This window comes from Aulonocara sp. 'chitande type north' Nkhata Bay, linkage group LG23 (genome assembly GCF_057382095.1).
Source record: "Aulonocara sp. 'chitande type north' Nkhata Bay isolate Kocher_YH1m ecotype deep benthic linkage group LG23, A_spYH_male_GT1.1, whole genome shotgun sequence".
In the NCBI taxonomy this organism is placed as follows: domain Eukaryota; kingdom Metazoa; phylum Chordata; class Actinopteri; order Cichliformes; family Cichlidae; genus Aulonocara; species Aulonocara sp. 'chitande type north' Nkhata Bay.
Window position 1 is genome coordinate 30,097,430 of NC_141365.1, and position 25,881 is coordinate 30,123,310.

The 25,881-nt window shown below is 40.1% G+C and overlaps 1 protein-coding gene across 1 annotated transcript; it reads left to right on the plus strand.

Annotated features, from left to right (window-relative positions):
- The first annotated feature begins 1,150 nt into the window (after window positions 1-1,150).
- Window positions 1,151-5,422, plus strand: LOC147302074 (uncharacterized). Its single transcript, XM_086282732.1, has 9 exons — window positions 1,151-1,247; window positions 1,529-1,694; window positions 1,784-1,835; window positions 2,021-2,145; window positions 2,223-2,321; window positions 2,916-3,100; window positions 3,270-3,327; window positions 4,562-4,624; window positions 4,747-5,422. Exons 2-9 carry the CDS (start codon window positions 1,542-1,544, stop codon window positions 5,263-5,265), a joined length of 1,254 nt encoding a protein of 417 aa, XP_086138858.1. The 5' UTR covers window positions 1,151-1,247; window positions 1,529-1,541; the 3' UTR covers window positions 5,266-5,422.
- The last annotated feature ends 20,459 nt before the right edge of the window (window positions 5,423-25,881 follow it).

The following is a 25,881-nucleotide window of genomic DNA, read 5'->3' on the forward strand; positions in this document are numbered from 1 at the left end:
AGTAGCACAAAGGAAAATCACATTACTGTTACTCCTCAATGATTTTGGGCTGGAGAAAAAAATCCCAATGCTTCCTGAAAGATGAGAATTATTCTTACATTTTAAAGCCAAAACCAAAAATCTTGTCAGTCCGGCTCAGTCTCAGTGAAAATCTTAATATTTTCATCTTTCATCTGTTTTTATTTTTAGCATAAAAAAAATTCTAAAATTTAAATATAAAATAACACAAATGAGAAAATTCAAGCATTATTAAGGACCAGGACTATAAAATTAGCCTTTTTGTGAATATACCTATGTAGTGTTCACTGCTGTCTATGTGTATTTTAAAACCTTTTTTAAAGATTGTCTAATCAAATGGTGCCTTTCTTCAGTTCTTCATGTGTATAAACAATGTAAAAGAAATAATAAAATGAAGTGTAAGAACTGTTATGTTAATGGCTTTTCTGGGCAGACATGAAATCAAAGCGTTCCTTCCCCACACTTCAAATCTGAAGGAATCTGTCACCACCCACTGGTGAACAAGGAGAAATCAGCCATCTCTGAACCACAGCTGAAAACGATGCAGGGATGAGTGAAGCACAGCAGGGTAGAAGAACAGAACCACTCTGCAGAGCCGGACCTGTCACAGCGCAACGTTTCCATCGTCACTTTTATCAGTAGACTTTTGGAGTGGATGAAATCAGTGGTCTGGAGACGGCCTGTCAGATAAAGAAAAAGACAAAACACCTTCACAGGTGTTCACACTTCTACAAAGCAGCACCATTGAGGCCGGCATATAGAGTTGGGTCGTAGTCGTATGTTTTTATATGTGGCAGTTATTTAAGCCAGTATCATAGCTATACCTAACTAGCTAGTCAGACACATTTATTCAAAACCTGAGAGATTATTGTACACACTTGATTTTAATTTACTATGTTTAAAGCACTGATTATGGGTCTAAACCAGGTGTGTCCAACTCCAGCCCTCAAGGGTGTCCTGCAGGTTTTAGATATCACCCTGGGCCAGCACAACTGAATTAAATGATTTGTTCATCATCAGGCCTCTGGAGAACTTTAAGACATGTTTAAGAGGCAATTTAGCCATTTAAATCAGCTGTGTTGGATCAAGGAGACATCTAAAACCTGCAGGACACCAGCCCTTGAGGCTGTGAGTTGGACACACCTGGTCTAAACAGTCAAAACAAAGTGGGAGATTCCAACTAGCGCCACAGTAAAGGAGGCCCAGACAGATGGTCGCTTGGCCAAAAGGTTTCTAGAAATACTCAGAACAATTTCACAAACACATTTGGTTAATAATTAAATACTGTCATGTTGTTAGAAATGTCTGCATGTTTAATCTCGTTAAATGTTTTGATTGAGAGTGTTTAGCTCCTAACTGATAAAGGCCACACGTGGGTGGAGCTACCTGCCCTAAAGGCCGGAAGAGAGGAAGGGAGCATGTGTCGGCAGCACCAATTGGTCGCAGCTGTCAGCTGAGCCCTTGCTGCTATCATTCAAGACATTCAGTGCTTTTTGTGGTTATGTTGAAGGGAATCCTCAGACATGTCTGACACGTATTTTGAAATTCTGCAACGGAGCTGCAGTTCAGGGAACTACATCCCGTCAGGTCGGCAGCTTCCCAGGACGCCGCCCTTAACAAACGTAACAAGACAACTGGATTTCACCAACCTTGAGGAACCAGAGCAGAACCTGGAGGTACATAAACGTTTTGGGTTGTTTTTTGTTTTTTTAAATCTGACTACTTCATTGACTTGACCCATCAACGTTTGTGCTTTCATAAATAGGATGGTGTCAGAGATAAAGACGAAGGTAACCAAAAAAGTCAGACAGATACAGGTGAGCAACAGTTTTGTTTTAGAGCCTTTGAAAATGAAACAAATATTAAACGTTCCCATTTGGATTTTAACAGGTGTCTAATTTATTGAACAGAAACTGAAATCATCTAGATTTTAGTTTTTGTAAAGAAAGTTTCACACTTGGGTTTTTGTCACAAAGTTTTGTCTTAATTACTATTTGCTCAGAAGAACTTCCAGAATCTCATGACCCTCACTCCATGCTGAAAGGGATGAAGGGTTACCAGCTCACTGCTGCTGACTTGGAATTTTTAAAAAAGATGAAAGAAGAGCAGCTTGTCAAAAAAATGCAGGTAGGCCTCATATATGGGCATTTCACCATGAACGGCTATAGTGCACTGATACAGTTGGATGTTCTGGCGGTCCTCAGGTTAAACTAGAAGAAGTGCAGAAGCTGTTAAAAACGGAAATGGTGGCCTTAGAGTTGGCATGTGCTTCCAAGATGAAAGCAGAGGCTGAGCTCAAGAGGGTGAGTTATTCTGAAATGCAATAGACGTGGTGACTTTCACACATGCAACATGACCTCCTATGCTGTGAGCCTCCAAATGTATCCTTTAAAAGCAACTCTTTGATGTTTCTTTACTTCTACAGTTGCTTCTGGGGCGCATCTGTCTCTTTTTATTGTCGTAATAACTCTGTGTATGTTCAAGCTTCAGTGTGTTACAGGCATCTTCACTGGCTTCTTATATTCCCCCCTAAAATAGCATTATCCCCCACCACCACCAAAAAAAGTCTTTACTTGAAGGGCAGCGATGGTATGGACTTGAAGTTTAAAAAGATGGATCCTTTGAATGATTCCTTCTGGCATTTACAGCCTGTTAGATAACATTCACTGGAAATTCCTCAAAATCATGGAAGCTCTTAACAAAGGTTAAGAGGCATATTTAATCCACAACATCAAACGCTAACCTACTGAACCTGCAGACTTTCGGGGTTTTTTTTGCTTTACCAAAAAAAACACTAAACCTTGCAATAGAGACATGTACAGATTGTTTGCAGTTGAAGTTTCACTGGAAATGTGTTTTTTAATGTATTCTGATGATAAATCTCCTCTGTTTGTCAGTTCCCATCTTGTATAGAGGTCACTGAGTGGGCAAAGGTGGTCCTCAGAATGGCATGCCCACAGGCTGACTTGACTGACGCGGATGCCAAATCTCTCCTATCCATGATGAAAATGAGAGACATCCAGGACGCCATGGATAAGAAGAGAGTCGAGTTGTATCAAATAGAGAAGATGGTGGCAAACAAGTAATGTCTTCCTTGGATACAGTAATGTAGGGCCAGGGTTATGGCTCTGTCTATTCATGTTTTGCAGTAATGGTTTGCGTCGCTGATGAATGCTGTCAGCATCTTGGCTTCTGAAAGAAAGGGAGGGAAAAAAAAAATCCCATTACTGTTCATATGTTTGACATTACAGGAGGAAGGAGGAGGCTGAAGAGAGAGGACAGATGGAAAGGCAAATTGCCAATAAACAGGTAAGAGAATATGGAGGCCGAAAACTGCAAAAATATGCACTCACTGGCTGCATCATTAAGTGCACCTTGCTGGTACTGGGTTGGACCTCTTTCAGCTTCAGAACAGACTGAATTCTTTATGGTGCAGATTCATGAAGGTGCTGGAAACATTCCTTCAAGATTTTGATCCATATTGACATGATGGTGTCACACAGTTCCTGTAGATTTGTTGGCTGCATGACTGTGATGTGAATCTCCTCATGAACACATGAAAAACAAGCTCCATTTAACAGAGATCTTGTGACTTTGGAGGCCATTGAGTACAGAGAATTCATTGCCATGTTCAAGAAACCAGTTTGAGATGTTAATATTAATTGTAGTTTCCTCTTCTTAGCTGTTAGGAAGTGGCACCCAGTGTTGTCAAATATGGGTAAGCTGTTGCGAATTGTAGCTTCACTTTCCTGTTCTTTGCTGACAGGAGTGTGCTCTTCTGCTGCTGTAGCTCATCTGCTTCAAGGTTCAACATCTTGTGTGTTCACACATGCTTTTCCGTATACCGTGGTTGTTTCTGTAACAAGCAGATATTTGAGTTAGTGTTACCCTACTATCAGCTTGAAGTAGTCTGGCCATTCATCTTTGACCTCAGCAAGGTATTTCCACCCAGAACTGTTGCTCACTAGATATTCTCTTTTTCAGACCATTTTTTTGTAAATGCTAAAGATGATTTTTGTTGGGAAAAATCCCAGTAGATCAGTGGTTTCTGTAACAACCATACCACAATCAAAGTCACTTAAATCCCCTTTATTCTGATTCTCAGGCTGAACTTCAACAGGTGGTCTTGACCGTGTCTGCATGCCTAAATCCACTGAGTTGTTTCCATGTGACTGACTGATTAGAGATTTTGTATTTTTAAGTGTTTGAAAAATGTATCCCTATTAAAGTGGTCAGTGCGTATAGGAAGCCATCAATATATGTATAACTTGTAATGGAAAATAGTGTTTTCTATTGACTTTTTGTTTTGGTTTGCTCCCCTCCAATTTTTGAATAGGTCAGCAGGGGGCTGTCACTCAGTCCTTCATGAAGTCAACTTCTTGGTGGTAGTTAAATTCAAGAGCAGTAAAGAAGATGGCAGTCTGTCAGAAAAACAGAAATAGAACTGAGCTGTTGGGGGTTAATTTGGCCGTTTTTTGACTGCCATAAAAGAGAGGCTCCAGCCTGAAAGTCTACATTTATTGACTATTTGTATCCGTTTCAGCTGAGGATACAAGGTTTGATGAGGCAGTTGTCTGATTTGAAAGCTGAACTTGCACAGCGAGAGGTGAGGACCCGATTTAGTCTCATCTTACACCACTTCATTTATCTTTTTAAACTTGAGGTTTGGTGCCTGTATCCACACATTAACAAAAGGCTTACTATTTTTCCATTTATGTGGTTTCAAAGGAGGCCTGCACGTCTCTGGAAATGCAGGTGAACATCACGGAAGCACCAGAAATCAAAGATTTAGATGCCATTAAAAGCCAAATGAAGCTGCCAAGAAAGAGACAAAAGAAAGCTGTTAAATCTACTGAAATGTTGCAAGACGCAACAAACACAAGTAAATCAACAAGGAGTAGAAACAGGGACACTCTGAAAACCTCAGCCGAAGAGCCAACCCGGTCTGGAGCTCCAGGAGAGCAACAGAAAAAGAAGGTTAAAGCAAGCAGAGGGGAAAATGAGGAAGCTGAAGGGCAGGACTTAAATTCCCGAGAGTCAGTACAACCTGTGAGAGGACGAAGAAAGCCTGCTGGAACTGCTCAGACCACAGTTTCCCAACAGAAAAGTCAAAGTAAAGTGAAAACTGGAGAACCTGAGGTGCCCTCTCGTGGCAGGAGAGCTGCTGCCACCACTGCAGATAATGCTGGAGAGGAGGCACAAAACGAAGGTCTGAGACGATCCAAGAGGATCGCCAGCAAGAAGTGAGGAGGTGCACATTTTTAGCCTTATCAAATTATCATTATAACCTAATTACAAACACTTTTATTTCAAAGTTCAAAAATGTATTGTTTTATCAGTTTGTCATTTTAATCATAAATTTGCTTTTTTCCTATAAAAAATAAAGTGGAACTTTCTCAAAGGTAGACTTGTGTTTTTCCTCTAATAATTCAGCGGCCTCTCTCGCTTAATAGTACAGGCTTCAGCACTGGAAGCAGTTGTTGTTAACTAAGCTGCTGACCAACCCATATGGACCTTCGCAATGAAACCCACGCCATCCATTATCCAGGTTTGGGACTAGCATTAAGGGCTACATTTGCTCGTGTGTGTGTGTGTGTGTGTGTGTGTGTGTGTGTGTCTCTGCATTTAGTTATTATTAAATTCCGGATCTCTTCCAGAGCATGTCTTTGTCCTGTCTTCCTTCCTCCCGTCGCAGCAGACGGCCCCTCCCTAAACCCTGGTTCTGCTGGAGGTTTCTTCCTGTTAAAAGGGAGTTTTTCCTTCCCACTGTCACCAAAGAAGTTGCTTATAGGGGTTCATATCATTGTTGGGTTTTTTTTTTTTTTAAATTGTAGTGTTTTTACCATAAGAAGTGCCTTGAGACAGTTGTTGTTGATTTGGTGCTATATAAATAAAACTACATTGAATTTAATTGAACTGTGGATGCCCCATGGCTGGATTACAAGCTGGACTATTTCTGAGTGTTAATCAGTGCAGGGTGAAATGAAGTTGTTCCCCCTAAATGTGTATGTAAAATTACAAAAAAAAAAAGGAAAAACATGAAATGAATTGTTCTTACGAGAAAACCGCTGGCCTGAGAGTTAATGTTGAGAGATTTGTCAAATGTAACAGTCTCAGGGAGGTTAAAGGCTGGTCGGCTGCAGAGCAGGAGCATTAAAGCTGACTTGTGGTTTCCATGTTCCCTCAAACACCTTTAGGAGAGTGAATGCTTGCCAGCACTGGGGCCTGAAGCCCGAACCCTCATGACAAACCAAATTATAAGTGATGTTTAATTTGTTGTTTTAATAACTGAATTGAATATGCCCGTGCAATTTTTACGGACCGTTTAACCTCGAAGGGAGAACTGAGCTGTAAACCTAGATGGACTGATCGGCACATGTTAATGTAGCAAATATTTTGAATGAGAGGTTTCTGTAGCCCTTTTTGTAGGTGTGGGCTGATGTTTTATCACACCTCATCTCTCTTCCACTGTCACAGTTGGAAATCGGTCACAAGCACTGGGGATTCACTGTAATTTCCTCTCTAATAACTCTTAGGAGGCTAAACTTCAATTTGGATGCAGGCTGCCATCGTTAATCTTGCATTAGGATGGAAGAAAAACACCCTGCGCTAACATGGGAAAATGTGCTGACAGTAGGAATGTTTCATGGCACCTTCTTGAGTTACAAATAAAGTTTGATCTGACAGTTGGCTTTCACTCCTTTGCCACGATCCGCTTCATGAACTGCTGTGGTCTTAACAGCCGAAGTAACGTCTATCTGACCAACTAGACTTGTTATTTTTCCACCTTGGGTCTTGATCCTTGTCTTTCCCAGCTGTCTGGGAGGCTTGCTTTCAGTCTGACTGTAATCCTCAGAACGTGATGAGGGATTTCCCCCCCCCCCCCTTTTTTTTTTTTTTTTCTTTTTCTTTTCGTTCTAACGGCTATCCATACACACTCAAACTTACACAAGCACAACTGGTGAAATTTTCATCCAGAGGTCAATAGCAGCGACCCAGCCAAGACCAAAGTAATACAAGTATAGGGTGGGAAGAAAGGCTCCATATCCTGTTATTAAATTTAATACTCTAATATCAATAAATTCATCCTCCTCCAGTATGTTGTGAGCAAGAGTTTTCTCTAAAATGGGTTTAGTTTTTACTGTGGACATTTTAACTTTTTTTTTTTTTTTTAAACGTTCCTGCTCATGTTCCTCTGTGTTGCTTGCATGTGTTTGCCAAACCTGGAACCCTGAACTGCTTTTAAGAATTAAGGCATGGGAATGTTACCTCAAATACGTCAATTTTAGAAATCAGATCTTGTTTACGGACGGAGACCAAGCAGACAGTCAGGATCCTGGCCTCGGGCGCTGTGGGTCATGCATTGCATACAAATTGCTCATGTGTTTTGCCTTGTGGCTGGATAAACTTCCCTCTGTATTTAGGCACTTATGAAATGACCTCTATTTACAAAATATGCAGCACTGGTGCTACAACCTCACTGTATGGTTTTTGTTTTTTTGTTTTTCAGTTTAATGCTTTGAAGTGCATCATAATGACCAAAAGGTGTTACAAAACTAGCACAATTATTTTCCATTTATTTCAGTCATCTTTTTGCATTAGGAGCAGACTGTCAATAATAGTTTTAAATGGATGAATTTGCTATTAGCCTCCAGTAGAGGGCAGTGCTATCTACAAGCCAGTGCCTTGCAGGAATAGAACTCTCTTATTATTATTTTTTGACTCTCATACCTGCACTTCTGTAAATATCTATGTTAAATTTCTCCTTGTTTTTTAATAATTATGTTTTGGGACTATTAGATGGGCAAAGAAAGCATTGGTAAGAAGTACTTTGTTTAAAATTCTTAAGATAGACTTTTATTTAAATGTGTGTTGGGTGAATTTTGCAAATGTGTGAATGTACTGTAATTAATAAAGGAGACCCTTCCTGACTCTCTCAGCACAAATATCAGTGACTCTCTTCTACTTCTACAACCCGATATTACAGCAAAGTAATGCAACTTAACCAGGTGTGTCCATTTCACTCCTAAGGAGAGGTAAAGCGTGGCTCATCCACATAATAAGCCAGCAGGTCTATTACGTGCTTTGCTGTGATACTGGGTTGGCTTCCATCATCAACAGTGAGCAACACTGGTTAACAGTAGCTCACGATTTAAGGCCACTGGTCAATTATTACAGCAAACCACCTCCTTAACACTCCAATACATAAGGACAACAAAACCAAAAACCTGTGTCAAAACACAATTAGATACCACAATGACAACTTTTGAAAACTAGGTTTAGCCGTCTAGCTTTTATTTCAGGTAGCAACATTACAGACATAGTAAAAAGAAAGGACACTGTCTTTAAATTCTGAGGTTTTACATGTCAGGATCTGATAAACTGATATCCCAGTGTTGGGGATATTCCTACATCACATAACAATTTTAGTCCAGGATCAACATCAGCCAGTCATGTTATCTGTGTATTTAGTTAGCATTAGCCAAAGCGGTTAGTGTATTAACCATGGTTAATACACAACCAACATGAGTGACCTAAATCTGGATAACAGCTAACCTAACTTGATAATATATCTGTTATACTGTGTAAATTTAAAAAAAAAAAAAAGAAGAAGAAGAAAACATTTGATATGGAAGTTACAAGTGAGTTTTATATAAACAAAGGCAATTTTTTTTTCTACCACATTTCAAAGCTATGGCATCACCAGAATGTGATTGGTCAATTGCAATATTAATCCTAGACCAATGTTTTTATGATGCAGGAACAACAACAACACAGTGATATCAGATACACCTATCAGGACAGTTTAAAAGATGAATATAACCTCAAATGTACTAAAAAGTGTGACATATTACACCGGAGTAAGTAGCAGCCAGATGCTGCTAATCAAATGCACTTAATTAGCTGATCATCAGCAAATGTGAGTGAGTGCTTTTAAGTTTTGGCAGTTTCCTGGACTGCAGCATGCAGGTGCATGTTAACACAATGCCAACTAGAAAAGACAACAGCAATTATCTTAGAGAAGTAATTGTTGCTGCCCATCAATCTGGGAAGGGTTACAAGGTTATTTCCAAACAATTCAAAATTCATTGAGACAGATTATTTATAAATGTGGATATTCAAGACTAGCAAATCCCAGCAAGTGTCTTGCCCAAGGCCACAACGACCAAGATAGATGGAGCAGGGGCTGAACCGGCAACCTTCCGGTTACAAGATGAGCTTTCCAACCCCCTGAACCACGGTCGCCACTATGATCACAAGCACAGCAGCAAATCTACAAAATAGCAAAAAAGAAAACAATCAAGGTGTTGTATTGGTCCAGTCCAAGTCCAGACCTCAGCATTCCTACACAATAATGTGAGAGAATGATTAAGTCATACAGATATTAACTGCTTCAAGTTACTGATGATCGAGGTGATTTTATAAGGTCATGTACTTAGTTTTTCACACCCTGCTTTGCAATTTCTACAGAATAAATACTAATACTGCATTATGTATTATATACTGTATTATGCCACGTGTTGTTGTTCAACCGATAATTTTAAGATCTGATAAGGATTAGATATTTTTTATTATATCCTAATATGTAAAACATTACTTTTGAAAGAAGTTGTACATTTTTTTTTACCAGGACTAGCTAAAAGCTAAATGGAGTCCAATTAATGTTTGTTGTTTACAGTGAGTAAGAACTCAGAAGTGAATACTAATCCTGGGTATATTTTTAAAAGCATGACACTATCTACATGTTATTTGCTTTCGCCACATACTGGCCCTTTTTTGCCATTACTGTTTCTGAGTTTACGCACATGTATAGATGAGGGTAATGATCCTTTATTAGAAGATGCTGTCAAAAATGGATGATGTGTGATCAAGGCAATAGAGAGCTAACTAGTGTCGAGTGTCTAGACTATCTTTGGTGTGACAAAATTATTTAGATTCCTCTTTGCAATCCCGAATGCTTCTCTGTTTAGTTTGGACACCAAGGCAGGATGGACCCCTCTCCCCTGCCAAAAAAAAAAAAAACACTGTAAAAATATATTGGTGAGAACGATGCCTGAGACCAGAGGAGGTGAGGCCTGTGACACATGTACGAGTGGTCTTGCCAAGTCTGGCAAGGCAGGAAGACATATTTGTATCCAAATCTCTGGGGAAGCAAAGTGTGAATCCTGCGGCTTCAGTCTTGCGCCAGTTGCACTGAAATCCCAAACTGTGAGAGAGAGCACTTCACAAGAGGATGTGCCCATTTAACATGGGTTTGGAAATGTCTAAGATTACCACAAAGCTTTTGTTTAATCATTAGTGCAAAGAATCTCAACCACATCATCTTTGTGTATAAAAGAACTTTGGTAAAAGTAGAAACCTATAACTACATGTAAATCTGAGCAATCTGTGGGAGCTGATATGCAGAAGAGCTGAAGTTATTTTGCTCGTTGCGTGGAAAGGAAAAGACAGGAAGGAAGGGTGTCGCCTTGTAGGTGTTCAGAATCCAAAATGAAAAATAACAATTCATTAGACTAAATATTTGGACAATGCTTGCAAATGCACAGGCAGCTCTGTGGACACTGAGGAGAACTTTCTAAAGGCCCTAAATGCTTTTGTCCATCAATCATCTACCCATAACATATCTCCACCTGCAGCAGGAACACTGTACTGATCTCCAGAACGAGGCTGAGAAGACAAGAACTGTATTAGTTTGTCACATGGCATTAAAGGAAGTATTTTTAACAGAAGTAGGATATTAGTTTTCATAATATATAAGAGAAAACTAAAGAGTCCGAAACAACTGGAAGTCACACCATGCAGCACCAAATACTTATGTGTCTCCTGGCCATTAGCCAATCCTTATGATCCGTCCCCTGGATTGAACAATCACGGAGAGGCACCTGCACACTCAGATTGACATATTACACAAAATTACGACAACAGTCGTAACAAGTCCAAAGCGGAAAAGGAGACCATTCACCTTCAAAATAAAAGTTGCTCCTGTTTCAATTAGATTGATTGTCATTTTAACTGACTTTTTATTTTATTTGAATTTTATTGAATTTTATTTTTATTTTATTTGTATTCTTTCACTTATTGTTGCATGTGTGTTGTTGCTGCCTGTGTTTGAGTAATTTCTGTAACTGTGAGACATCTGCTGCTGCCTATCTTGGCCAGGTCTCCCTTGAAAAAGAGGTTTTTAATCTCAATGGGATCTTCCTGGTTAAATAAAGGTTAATAAATAAATAAATAAAGTAGTTAATGTTTGAAGATAAGTCATCGTCTTCCGTGCAAACTACAGACAACCGCAGAAATCTGCTAAAGCAATCGTAAGGATGTTTTTAGTGAAGCATACTCTTTGTGACCAATTTCCACTAGCTTCGGCCTCAACCTCCAGAAATGAGTTGCAGACCCATCAGGAAAGAAGCATTACTAACTGCTAGCCCACTGGTAGAAACACTTCAAAAGTGTGATGTTTTTAAAGTAAAAGGTGTTTGCAGTCATGGAACCAGTTGCAGCAGATGGCTGCTCCACTCTGAGCCTGTTTCTGCCAGAGATTTCTTCCTGTACAAAGGGAGCTTTTCTTAAGATAAGATAAGATAAGATAAGATAAGATAAGATAAGATAAGATAAAACTTTATTAATCCCTCGGGTGGGTTCCTCTGAGAAATTCGGTTTCCAAAAGCACAGCACGGACAGAAGTTACAGTTACAGAATATTATATATATATACACACACACACACACACACACAAGGGCAGGGATAGCTCAGTAGGTAGAGCGGTTGCCCCATGATCGGAAGGTCAGGGGTTCGAATCCCCTGAACGGCTACCCTGAGGTACCCTTGAGCAAGGTACCATCCCTACACGCTGCTCCCCGGGCGCTGCACTGGTGGCTGCCCACTGCTTCACTGAGTGAATGGGTCAAATGCAGAGAAGAATTTCCCCACGGGGATCAATAAAAGTGTACATTATTATTACATATATAAATAAAATATACGAAGGGGATAAATAGAATAAATAGGAATAAAAATACAAGTGAATTGCACATTTCAAGTATGGAGTCTATTGCACCGTTGACTATTAACAAAAGTATTGCACAAAGGTATTGCACAGTGAGGTGAAGAGGCACTACAGCTTAGTTGTTCCCCCCTCCTTTGTCCACCTGTTTCCCCTCCCTCTCCCCTCCAGAGAGGAGTTAAACAGTTTGATGGCGTGTGGGACAAAGGAGTTTTTAAGTCTGTTAGTTCTTGTCTTGGGGAGAAGCAACCTGTCACTGAACAGACTCTTCTGGTTGTTAATGGCCGTGTGCAGAGGATGCCCAGCATTGTTCATAATGTCCAGCAGTTTTTTTAGTGTCCTTTTCTCTGCCACTGTCACCAGAGTGTTCAGCTTCATGCCGACCATTGACCGTGCCTTTTCCCCCATCCAGGTGTGAGTGGGCTCTATGCAGGAGGTACAGGATGCCATCCTCCACTCCGACATCCGCCTTGTATGCAAACTGTAGTGGGTCCTGGGCATGTTGTACCTGTGGTCGGAGGAGGTTGAGGAAGAGCCACTCTAGAGTCTTCATAAGATGTGACGTCAGTGTCGGAAGTCATTCAGCTCATTGGGCCGGTTCCTTTTGGGGACCGGGACGATGCAGGATGTCTTCCATAGGGCGGGCACTCTCCCCAGTCGCAGACTGAGATTGAAGACTCGTTGTAGCGGCTCCCCAAGTTCAGCAGCACATGCCTTTAGCACCCTAGGACACACCTTGTCTGGGCCTGCTGCCTTTCTGGGGCGAAGCTTCCTCAGTTGTCTCCTGACCTGATCCACTGTGACACTGGGAGATGTTTGGGAAGGGGGGGAGGGGGGGGGGAGATGTCTTGCTGCTGAGAGAGGGATTGGAGGAGGGGGGTGTCATAGTGTCAGGAAGGGGGGGAAGCGAGGGAGGTAGAAGAGTGGGGAGAGGACTCTGTAGTAAAGGTGAGGGTGAGGGTGGGGGGGTTGTGGGCTGGTCAAACCTGTTGAAGAAGTTGTTGAGTTCGTTTGCCTTCTTTCCCACAGTTGTCAAGTGCTTGCTCATAGGGAATCATTTGACTGTTGGTTTTTCTCTGTATTAGTTTAGGGTCTTTACCAAAGTGCCTTGAGGCAACTGTTGTTATGAATTGGCATTGTAGTTATGGACTGATCTCTAGGTCTCTAATATAACTAGGGATGGGTACCGGTGTCCGGTGCCATGATGGCACCGGTTCTGACACGGTAGTAACCAGACCGAAAAGCAGCGCACATTTCGGTGCTTTATTTCGGTGCTTTTTTTTCCTGAGCTGTGATACACTTCTAGCCAATCATTTTACGTTTCCGAGGATAGTAGGCAGGCCAGGTACGTACGTTCTTTTAGAGCAGAGCTACAGATTAAAAATGTCCAAGGCGAAGCAGTCAAAAGTCTGGCTGTACTTCACAGCAAAATATGCAAACTCAGCAGCCTGCAACAAGTGCTTTAAGCTGATACTGTGATACTGTCAAAGGAGGTAACTCCTCAAATCCGATGAAACACCTGGCGACGCATAGCGTTTTTTTTAAAAGCTGAGAAATGCGCCGTATTTGATAGCTTGCTGCGAGACCTCACACCGAGCGCATCTACTGCGGGTGGGTTGCCTGTTATGCAACATCCCCCAAAAACACGAAGAGGAGAGTCCTGGCCCCTAGCCGTGCCAGTGTAGCAGAAATGATGACGGATGATGATGCAGCAGCAGCCGTTCTTCTCTGCGTGAGTAGCTTAATGTTGTTCGTGTGTAATTTACGTTGAGTAGGCTAACCACATTATTACATTAATGCATGTAAGGTGAACTAGCAAACATCATCATAGCTACATGCAGCTGTCTTCTTGTTTGATGGCAGATACTCCCTTCACCCTGGCCAAAAAGGCTAAAAAGACCAAAGAAAAAGTGGAAAACACTTAAACATGAGAGGTTTAGGACAAAGTTTGTGTTTTTTCCATTGTTTAAGCACTGCTTCCAGCCAAGAGTGATACCATATATGCCCCATAGCTGCAGAAAAGGCTAACATTGTTATCTTTTTACAAAAAACAGCTGAACATGAGAGGTTTTTGGACCAATTTTGTGTTCTCCATTCTTTAAGCACCGGTTCGAGCACCGGTTCGAGCACCGTTTGAGCACCGGCACCGTTTCAAAAGTACCGATTTGGCACCGGTATCGGATAAAACCTAAACGATACCCATCCCTAAATATAACTGTGTCCTTATTCATTTGACCCTTAAAAAACTTATAAAGACAAGTATGGTGTTAAATGCTAAGAATGACAACTTTGAAACAGAACTTGTCTTCTTACTCTTAAATACATTTTAAGGTAAGGCAATATCACAGCTCCGTCAAAGGTTCTTTATAACATAGTGCAAACCCTTGAGAATGTAGAGCAAAATGCAGAATCATGCAGATGTAATGGTGCAGTGTTTGTAGATACTATGCAATGTATAGACTAGGGTGCTATCTAAATAAGATTTATGATGGCAACCAGTATTTGTGCTCCTGGAATCTGATCTAATCCCTGCTGGTTGTGATGCTACATGCAGCAGTTTCTCACTAACTGAACATATCTGGCAAATGACACATCAGCTAAAGCACATCTGTAAACATAACTTTTTGGTCGTCTCATGAGCGATATTAACATGTCCACAGTTGGCCAGCAAGCTCTTTTTGAAAAGTTCATGTCAGAAATGCTATAAATGCCAGTAGCCAGACTGCTTCCACACACACACCTGCACCCAGTTAGTCTCTCTGCCTGCTGAATTTTGCTGAACTTTAATCAGCTCACCATGCATGGAGCAGCTTTAGAATCCATTTTAACCTGATATGCAGATACAGGTTTTTGAACATTTCAGCAAGTATATGTTTTGCAATACCCTTTTGTGTTTATAACTGTGGTTCCTACAGTGGGGGTCAGGAAGGGGTCCCAAAATAAGTGTTGGATAGCTTTCCATGTTCCGACTAACAAGTTGTGCTTTATCTTGAGATAATATATATGTGTGCGTATATACTAAGGAAGCAGTGGCTCAAGGTGCTAAGGCAGGTAGACGAACTTGCTGCTCTTTGGATTAAATATCTGTAGACTTCAGCGAGCCTCTATCATGGCTTCAATAACTTCTCAGTCAGTACTTTGTGTGTGCATGCTCTCTGCACGTGAGCCAATAAAAACTTGTTCTCCTGGCACATGAAAAGAGAGTCCGCCAAAGCTGGACAAACAGGGTCCAGACAGAGCCGAGCTGCTGAGGAGGCACAGACCCTCTGCTAGCACCAACAGTAGCCTTCTTTGCCATTCATTTTCCTTTTCTGGCCTGGCCATGTTCTTATTATTATTCTGTCTCTGTTTAAACTCTCTCACACTTTCTCCAGTCGCATCTCTAAGGTCAGTCGAAATTATTATTAAAACACTGATGTGCTGAGGTGTGGGCCCTAGTGAAGTTAATAAAGTGTTCAAGTGATGGTCGACGTCAGCTGAAGCTTTGTCTGGAAGTCATTTCACTGGATAAGTGGAACTTGAATGTCACCGTATCCTTTGTTGATACATGTCTTTATGTATGTAAAGGACATTAGTTGTCCATTGTGATAGTTAAATGACAGCATCAGTACTACACAGCAGATGAACACAGCCCCTCAACTAGTGACGTCTTGTTGAAATATAGCACCCTGTTAGTGACAAAATGTAAAAACTGGAAAATCAGTTACAACACAAATAATAGTGTTTAGTCATAGTTGCTTTAGGGTTAGTAGCAAAATCTTGTTCCAACTGCTTGCACAATAGGCAAACAACAGTTAATATAGAACGTTTGCTTTCGTGCGTGTCATTTATCTGTTAACATTATTGCTTGAAAGGTTTTGAATAGATTCTGATTAAACGTAGACTCGGGTCATGTTTGCAAGTCATTAAAATTAGGCTTCCATGCACCAAGGTCTTCATGGCTAACTCAATGATTTATTGGCTGAAATTTGACCATAAGCCTTGTAACTTTAAAAAATAGAAACTAATTGAATTATATGCATTTACACATTCCATTAAAAAGATGAAATACGCGATTAAATACCCTAATTGTGAATTCTGAAGCAATTACATCTTCCACAGGGAAGGTTTTTTTCAGTAGGCAGAAGCTAAATGAGACCACAGACATTGTTGCAAGCATCCAACATCACAGTGACAGGATTTCAATGGTGGTAACACTTTGAAGATCATTTAAGTCACATCACTTGAGGATGATATTTTCTTGATGAGCAGATCATCATATTTTATTCACCACAGAGCCTATTGTCTGTGTCTGTCAGTTCCAGGTGGGCCTAAAAGAAAAAATAATCACTGCACACAACACAGAGGAGTTATGGTATGTCTCAGTTCTAGTTTCTAGGGTGATTGTGGCTCAAGAGTTGGGCGTTTGCCTTGTAATCGGAAGGTTGCCGGTTGGAGCCCCGGCTTGGACAGTCTCGGTCGTTGTGTCCTTGGGCAAGACACTTCACCCGTTGCCTACTGGTGGTGGTCAGAGGGCCCGGTGGCGCCAGTGTCCGGCAGCCTCACCTCTGTCAGTGCGCCCCAGGGCAGCTGTGGCTACAATGTAGCTTGCCATCACCAGTGTGTGAATGACTGGATATGTAAAGTGCTTTGGGGTCCTTAGGGACTAGTAAAGCGCTATATAAATACAGGCCATTTACCATTTTAGTTTGGATTGTTTTTGTTTTGTTCTTTTTTTAGGTTTGGGCACTGAAAGAGTTTAAGTTAGTTTAGGAAAAGTTCATAGGTTGCACTAAAACTAGGCTATCACAATTCCAGATGTAGTTGCTACCAATAGCAATACAAGTTCAGTTCACCTCAAGGTGATTTAAGGTACCTTTCTCTGTATTATTGTAAAGTAAATACCCTACAATAATATAGTGAACCCCAACAATCAGAGCAACCCTATGAGTAACAACTTGCTCAAACACTTCTCAATACCCAGTACAGTAGTGCAGCTTTCATGCTCTTCTGCTTGTCCTTATTAGGGTCTCAGAGGGACTGGAGCCTATAAGCCGAGAACCAGGGCAGGATTGTCTTCAAACTTGACAACAATATACTATGCCTTGGGGGACACACGAGTACTTAGGCTGGCTAACCATTTGACCTTGGCTTTCATTGTTTTCAATGATTTCATTCAATTCAGCCAATTCTGTTCCAACTGTATGGGTAAAGATAATAAAATAAACCATTTTAGCATGAGAGAGGAGGGGGTAGAGGTGTAGTGAATGGCCTGGGGCAGATTCAAAAGTCAATGGCCTATTAAATCCAGGGAACTACACCGGTGCCCCTAGTTTTGGAATTTTAGTATTGAGAGAAATTGTATGTACTAGTTCTGGTTACAAATGACTACTTAAAGCACACTCTTTCACAACAGTACCCTATTTGTTGAGGTAGGAGTGTCGAATCCTTTTCACTTTAAGCTGGTGTGTCGTGGCACAAAAACCAAAAAGCACCTTGTGAGTAAAACAGCAAAAATTGATGCTCCGGGGTTAACAGTGTGCATGTACCGCCAGCTGTGCAGATTTACTTCAGCCTTTAATTATGTCTCAGGGTGAAGTATCTGTGAATTGACTCTACTGTAAGGAGTAGAAACTCACAGCATGTAGAGGAGAAAAAAAACCCTGCACATGCTCTGTCTGCACCACCTAAAAGTGAAAGACTGACAAGTTAATGCAAGACTGTGAGTAAATTCAGGCACATCTCCATGCTCGGTAATAACAGGCTAGACCCAACAACGCCGAGGCGTCAGTGTCTCAGCCTGTGTGGCAGAAGAAGGCCAGGGTCAGTTTATTCTGCTCCTCAGAGGAATTCTGGGAATTGTTTGCACTGTCTGCTTCAGCTGCTGGCCTTTTATACAGCCTTTACTTCTGGCTGGCTCAGATTTGCTGTTTTTGGATGTGCACACAAACACACATCCATAAAATCATTTTTCTTGCCTGTCAAGAAATGTGCGCATCAGTGTTTTATGTTGTACCTTGTAAAGAGTACAGTGGGTTTTGGTGTTATGGCTGGAGCCTGTTTGTGTTAATAGTTTCTGAGAAACACTGGATAGGAGTAAAGCTGGTGTGTGTTTGTTCCTGTATTGTGTCTGAGAGTGTGCTTTTAAACCAGTAATAGACAGAATCTGGGATCAATATTCAGTTTCTGATGTTGGCAAATGCAGCATCCTGGTCTGGTTGGCGAAGTGTCGAAGCAAGCCTGTTTTAAAGATATTAATCCAAATATTAAGCCAAGCACAGAAATAAAACAGGGCTTTGTGGCTTCATCGAACGCACAAGCAGGAAGGAATTCAACTTTTTGCAGTGGTCACATGGTTTTTCTGTTCAACATCACACTCCCTCGTTTGACAAACATTCCTGAAAACACATTACAAGACCGAGTCCTTTGACCATTTCACAACATGGGGCTGAAATACCTGTGGTTTGGCACTTTTCATAGTTCAAAGTGTGTAATGTAAGCTGCAAATTACCCAGGGAGGGGGGTGGCTGTAAATTCTCACTGACCTACTGCTACCTGACCTGCATGAATAGGTGCAAGAAAAGGAATCTGTCAGTTACAGTCATATAAAAATTCATCCTTTAATTCCTCTGGACGGCTTTGACGGCCTTGTTTCACGGAACTGAGACACGATTTTGACTCACTGTCTAGTTTTTTAGGCAATAGCTCAATTTCCAGTCAAATGAATGTCAGACAGCTTCCATTCCTGACTTTGGAATAACATGAACTTATTCACATTAGAAAATGAGTGCACGTCCACATTTTCTCAGCGTTAGAAATACTGCAGGATACAACAATGAATGCTTGTTTTACCCCTAAAATGTAAAGAAAATATCTGCAGTGGCTCGTGTTGGTTGTGCACAGCCTTGCTTGTGATATCAAGAATTGGCATTTGGATTATTTATTCATAGTTTATAAATGAAGTCACATTTCTACTTTGGAACATCCACCTGGAGAGTAAATTTGGCCTCCTCTTCCTCTGCCTGTCAGTTATTTTTATAAGGTTTAGCCTAAATTCAAAACAGAGATACTAATATTACAGTCACGCTACGGAAAAAAGTGATTGGAGACCACAGTATGACCAAAATTATTATAACTGTGTAGGATGAACATGCCATCCTGTTGCCTTTGAAATCCACCAGTTCCATAACTAATCACGGTCAGTTGCTTCAAAGTGACTTTGGTGCACCAAGACAACAATAAAATGGCAATCAGTGTGCTATAGGTTTGTGACTGAATGGGGTCAAGCTGGCAATGACATGCAATCTATTTCTGAGAATATATCAATTAACTATATAAACTGTAAATCTGTAGCTATCTACAAATTCAGACGGAAACTTCTAGATTTGTTCCTGTTCTAACAGTAACAAAATGGAGGGCCGCATCAATAACCTGAACTCAATTCTACTCATTTTTCAATTTTGTGAATTTCAGGGACTGTGCGCAAAATAGATTATACACATAAAGAATGGAAAGAGGCTTTGTACCAGATTTAGCTAGTCCTTAATGCTGATTTTATCTCTTAATAAACTTTAACTGGGAAGAGTCAGTGTTACAATTAGGCACTAACTGTGACCCTTGGGCAAATCAATTGCCTACCCCTGGTTTACACAGCTCAGTGATTGGTCTGTTATTCTGATATTGGTAACAATTTTTGGTTTGACTAAAGTTGTATAACATTTAAACCCTAAAATTAACAAGTGGCACACCATGATAATAGTTAGCTACCGTTAGCTAATTAGCACTAACCACTGATGTGATCATTTGAAATTTTAAGGGAAGAAAAATGGTTTTGTGTTTACATTATTATTAGTTTGTGATAACAATATCTATGAGACATCAGACACACTGTAAAAAAAAAGCTGCATTTTTAATACAATTTGCACACAGAATAGATCTTTTTTTCTTGGCTTAAATGCCATTTTATGTCCAGAGTATCATGCTAGGTGGTTAAATAATTTTGCAGATACTAAGGTAACTGACCAATTATACACACACATCATGGACGGTATAAAAAAAATGGACATTGCTTCCTTGAAGCCATCTTCCCATAGACTTCTAGAGAACGGAAAATCTTCATGGAACCACAGCTATCGCCACCTGGTGGCCTTAAGATAGAATTCAGATTTAATAATAATAATAATGGATACTTTATTGATCCCCATGGGGAAATTACTTGTTTTTCTCTGCATTTGACCCATTCACTCAGTGAAGCAGTGGGCAGCCCACTAAGCAGGCGCCCGGGGAGCAGTGTGTAGGGACGGTACCTTGCTCAGGGGTACCTCAGGGTAGCCGTTAAGTGGATTCGAACCGCCGACCTTCCGATCATGGGGCGACCATGGGGCGACCATTTAAGACACTTATCCACTGGATCTAACATAACAAAGCAAAAATATTTAAAAAAGAGAAAGACCAGGGGGTGCACAAAGGAGTGCATTTCAGCTCTCTTTTTTCAGAATATGACTACAGTGACTAAAGTTGTTCTGCTTAATTTTGGAAATATACCCTTGTCCAGAATATACTACATGTGCTATAGAAGTACAAATATACTTAAATGTGCATGCTGTTAATATTATTTTTAGCTATATTAATGTCATTTGAATGTGTGAATACAGAGATTTAACACTTGTACAGTGTTCAAAGCCAATATTTATTTGGTCCCCTCTTGTTACAACCAGATTCCTGAATCCATGCTGCAATACTACTCCTACCAAATGAACTGCTGTTTGCTTAATTTTATCACTCATTTGTGTTCTTTTTCATAGCCTGGATCAATTTATAGCTCGACTGCAGAAGAACTACAGGTTCACAAATGAAAGAGTAACATCTTTGTGTTGGAACTTACTGTATTTTGTTACAGTGAACTGAGTTTCTACAGAGAACTCATTGTCATGTTCAAGAAACCAGAGATAATCTGAGCTTTGTGACATGGTGTGTTATCCAGCTGGAACAATCCATCAGATGATGGTACACTATCATGATAAAGGGATGGACATGGTCAGAAACAATACTCAAGTAGGCTGTGGTGTTTAAATGGTGCTCAGCTGGTATTAAGGGGACTATAGGCCAATAAACTATCCCCACACTATCACAACGCTAGTCTGAACTGGTGAAATAAGACAGTATGGATCCATGCTTTCATGTTTTTGACACCAAATTATGACCTTATCAGTGATGCTATTCTGGATATATTGGTTGTAACAAATGATTATTTGAATTATGGTTGCCTTCAGATCAGCTCAAAGCAGTCTGGTCTTTGTCCTCTGACCTTTGGCATCAACATCACAGAGAACTGCAATTCACAGGATATTTTCTCGTTTTTTGGACCATTCTCTGTAAACCCAAGAGATGATTGTGGGGTAAAATCCCAGTATATCAGCAGTTTCTGAAATAATCAGACCAGCATGTCTGGCACCAATAACCATGCCACAGCCCTAATATTTATGGCAGTTCAACAGTTCTGTGACACTTTGAGCTTAAAGGGCAAACTCAAAAGTTTGGCACAAAAAGAATGGGATCTGCCTTTGACCAGACACAAAGTTAGATTAACAGACAATGACTCAGCAGCAAGAAAGCAAAAAGATCCATTTTTTTTCTTTTTCTTCTGGATCACCTAAAACTCTTTAATGTACTTCCCACCATTAAACTCCAGGGGTTTCCAGTCTTCTTGGCCCTTGTTCCAAGGCCAACAGAGGAATGAAGTGAAAACCAAAGCTTATGGCAAATAAATAAAACATTTGATAGGAAGCCTCTCCTAAAGTCCTGTTTTGTTTTTTTTCATACATGTGTAGTAATCTTGATATGCAGCAATTATATTGAAAGTTGATAAAGTGAGCGAGATGATAAAGTGGATAAAAGTGGAGAACACTGTATGTGGGTCTATAAGCCATGGAAACTCTAGCAGTTTAATATCAGAGTACATATTTAATATAGTGCCTCATTTATTTCCAAATATAAAAAACAGAGTTAAACACACAGCTAGGTCCATATTTGGATATTGATACAGTTCTTGTAATTCAGACTTTTTACAGCACCACAGCAGACTTTAAATCAAACTGTCAACATGTAACTGAAGTGCAGACTTTCAACTTTAATTCAAAGAGTTTGGCAAAAGTGTTCATATCATCTGTTCAAGATTCTTTTATATTTCTGAATTGTTGCACACATTTTCAGATACTAATAACTGGACAAACTAGTTACTGTTTGTTACAACCCGGCTCAAAAGCCGCAACATTAAAAAAAAGGAGACGGATACCAGAGTGTTAGTCAGACGAGGTTTTATCTTAAAATGGCATAGCAGGCTGGGTGAAATGGCTGATGCCACCAAGGTAAAGACAAGTGAGCTCCTGGGAAGCTTGCCTCAGGTATACTTTTATCCACACCTGACTAGGTGTGGCCAATTAGCACCAGCTGAAAACATTGAGATGATTAGGGGCTTCAGAGGGACGTAACACTGTTAAATGTAACTATTGTTTGGCATTTAGTAATGGAGAACCTGTTCTATTGGGTGGCCACTGAAGAATAACCTCTGTTATTTGCTTTGAGAAGCTCTTTTCCAGTATCCTTTGTGTCATCATTCATTTGCGCCATGAAGCAACGTCTGATTAGTTTGTCATCATCTGGGTGAACCTGCTACTTCTAACAGTGGTCACATCATCAATAAACACGAGTGGCTCAGTTCCCCTGGCAGCTATACATGACCATGCATAACACTGTCTCCAGCATGTTTGACAGATCATGTGGTATCCTTTGGATCCTGGTCTGTTTCTTTTCTTCTCCATATTTTCCCCATCATTCTGGTTTCATAAGTCCAAAGATTTTTTTCCAGAACCATGCCGGCTGTTTTAGATGTTTTCAGGAAAACTTGAATCTCTCCTTCTTGTTTTTGAATATAAATCAGTGCTTTTTACCTTGTTGTAAACTCTGTTTACGTTCATGAAGACATCTCATGATTGCATACTTGCATCTGTCATGATTGCATGACAGTGATATACCCACCACCTTGGGAGTGTTCTTGACTAGGTTAAGATGTTGTGGCATTGTTTTTCTTAAAAATGGAAATAATTCTGTCATCGTGCGTTTTTATTATCTTCTTCCATGTTTCAGGCCTTTTGGTGATGGTGGGCTATCCAGTGCAATCAACACACCTACAGTTTTTGCATAACGGCTTTTCAGACAACTGTCCAATAACTTTTAAGGCTCTGAGACTATGTATGAAAATTACTGTAATTCTTAATACTTTAGTTAAACTCCTTGAATTAAAACTGAAACTCTGCACTTCAGTCCACTCTTGACTTTTTTTATTTTAAAGTGATAGTGTGAACAGTTGTTTGAATACTTCTATGAACCTAACTGTAAGCACTCATTACATTAGATATACCCATTACATATATAGACTATTTAAGTCATCATTGTTGTAATATCATCATGTGCAGTATCTATGAAGCGCCTTGAGGCGACTTTTGTTGTGATTTGGCGCTATATAAATAAAATTGAATTGAATTGAATTGAATTGCAGTAAACACACTAGCACACATGGATGAAATTATTTTAGAGCGCCGTAAGGATGCACAAAGCTAATACTGACATGTTTTCTGATATTTTAAATGTAGTCCAATCACAGTTATCTTCAGGTGTTTGTAAGTGCAATACAGACCTCAGACCTCAGCCAGGCCTCATGTAGGAGTTGACTAACAGACTGCAGAAATTCAGAAAAAGTAAACAGTTATAGATTATAGTCACCATTTTTCATAAATGTAATTACTCCAATACTGTTAAAGGTAACATTATACTCCTGAGCAGAAAAGCTGTTCACAGTAGCTCTATTGATAGATTTTTTTCAGCTTGTGAAAACAGTCATTTAATGTCTTGTGTGGCTCTGGAGGAGTTTTTTTCCATGTCTGAGAAATTAACTATGATGATGTCATCTGGGTTATCTCAGCTTAACATTTTTAGCTGAAAATTTTTACTGAGCAGGAGGGTCCAGTATTAAAACTGGAAAAGCATGGAAAAATAGGATTTGTTTTGCCACTTAGCAAAATCGTGCCATTCATATATCACAAGCACTGCATCGGAATGTTTGTTTTTTATGGTATAACACTTGTGTCTTTGCAACAGCGCCTTCCATACGATTTAGAATTACTATAGGGCAAAAGATCATTATTATTATTTATTACTTCATGTGTTAGAAGCACTACAAAGGTATGGCAGCATCCAGCCTTAGCATCTGATCCTGAAATAGGTGGCTATTTTTATATACTAATATACTTTTGGTATTAATAAATGCACTGCATTCCACCTTGTTGTTTAGGTCTCTACAGAGAAAGCAAAAGGCTGGGAAAAAGTTCACTCTATTGAGGAATGTTAAACTGCAGTAGTTAGGCGATAGATTAGATGAGCTAGATTATCAGATTTTCCGCATGCCGCACTAAAGTAATTCCTCCCAGCTGTTTTATTGTCTGCTTGGTGATGAGTTGATCGTCCTTTTAACCAACACCAATGCACCAAAGCAGGAAACCACTAGTCTGAGGCTAACCAGTTTACCAACATGGTGGGTTTCTTCACTCGCAATAACGATAATTAGGAGGCTGAGCTTACTGGGTCATTTAAGGACAAGGCTGAATGCAGCCAGAAGAGCATGTTGTATTAAGGTCACCACCACAGAGCTGGCTAATTATTCATGGTTTTATACTGGCTTGATTGAAAGCAAAACAATTCTTTGTGCGACTGTCATTCAAGCATATCTAGGAAATCAGCACCTATGTAGGTCTCGGGAGAATGAGTGCACCAGTGCATAATAACAACACATCTGGAATCATTTTACATCTCAATCAGTGTCTAACAGCACACCAGTACATAAATGTGTCCTGAACTAAAGTCTGGTAAAAAAAAATAATGAATAGGTCTGAGAACCTAGACGATTGCATCACACTTCAAACAGGGAGAGATCTACACGTCAGCTTCAGGTCCCACTGTTGTCCATTCACATTCAACATGCTGATGTATTAACACTACACTAACAGACAACGCAAGAAAGGGTGCTTAAAGCACTAACTGGAGGCTTTTTTATCCTCCCCATACAAATCCCTCTTGTTTCTTTCCTCGCCATACAGACTTAATGACCACAGCAAATGTTGGTAAAGGCGGTTAGCAGCTAACGATCTTTTTCCTGTGCTATCACGTGGAACTGGCATGCTTTGGGTTGCTGGGTAATTGGTCTGACTTCACTAAAAGAAAACATGCTGTGACAAACTGAATTAACTGTATTCGAATGCTTCTCCAACCCAAAAAGTGGCTCAACCAGTATTTTTTATTGTTTTTTCACAGGCCGTGCCACATGGCATGCTACAGTAAATGATTTGAGTGGCATACAGTGCTAATTACAATACTTTACTTCTTTAGCCATTTACATTATTTTGAAAACGTAGTTCTGGTATTTGTGAGGGCTCCTTTTTCTTACTGTTTTACTTCAGAAAAACAACTTTACTTCAAATTCAGTTTTCAACTGAAAAATTATTTTTTTCTTGCATTGTTCTGAGAAGGTCAAGTCTAATGACTAAGTTTTACTTTGACAGTTAATTGAACAACTTACGTATTTGCTATTAAATTCAACTACAAACACACTCCTCAAAGTGGGAAATTTAAATGATTTCTTGACAAATCTGTACCAGATCTTCTGCCTTTCACACCATCTCTTAGTTTTAATGAAGGGATAAAGTCAAGAATGTCTTCTCCAGGCTTTTGTAGATTCCTTTCCTTGCTCTGCTCATAGCCTCATTGCCAAACTCTCAAACTGTCCTCCAAAGATGGAGAAAAACATTCGAGTTGCAGGCCCAACTCAAAGC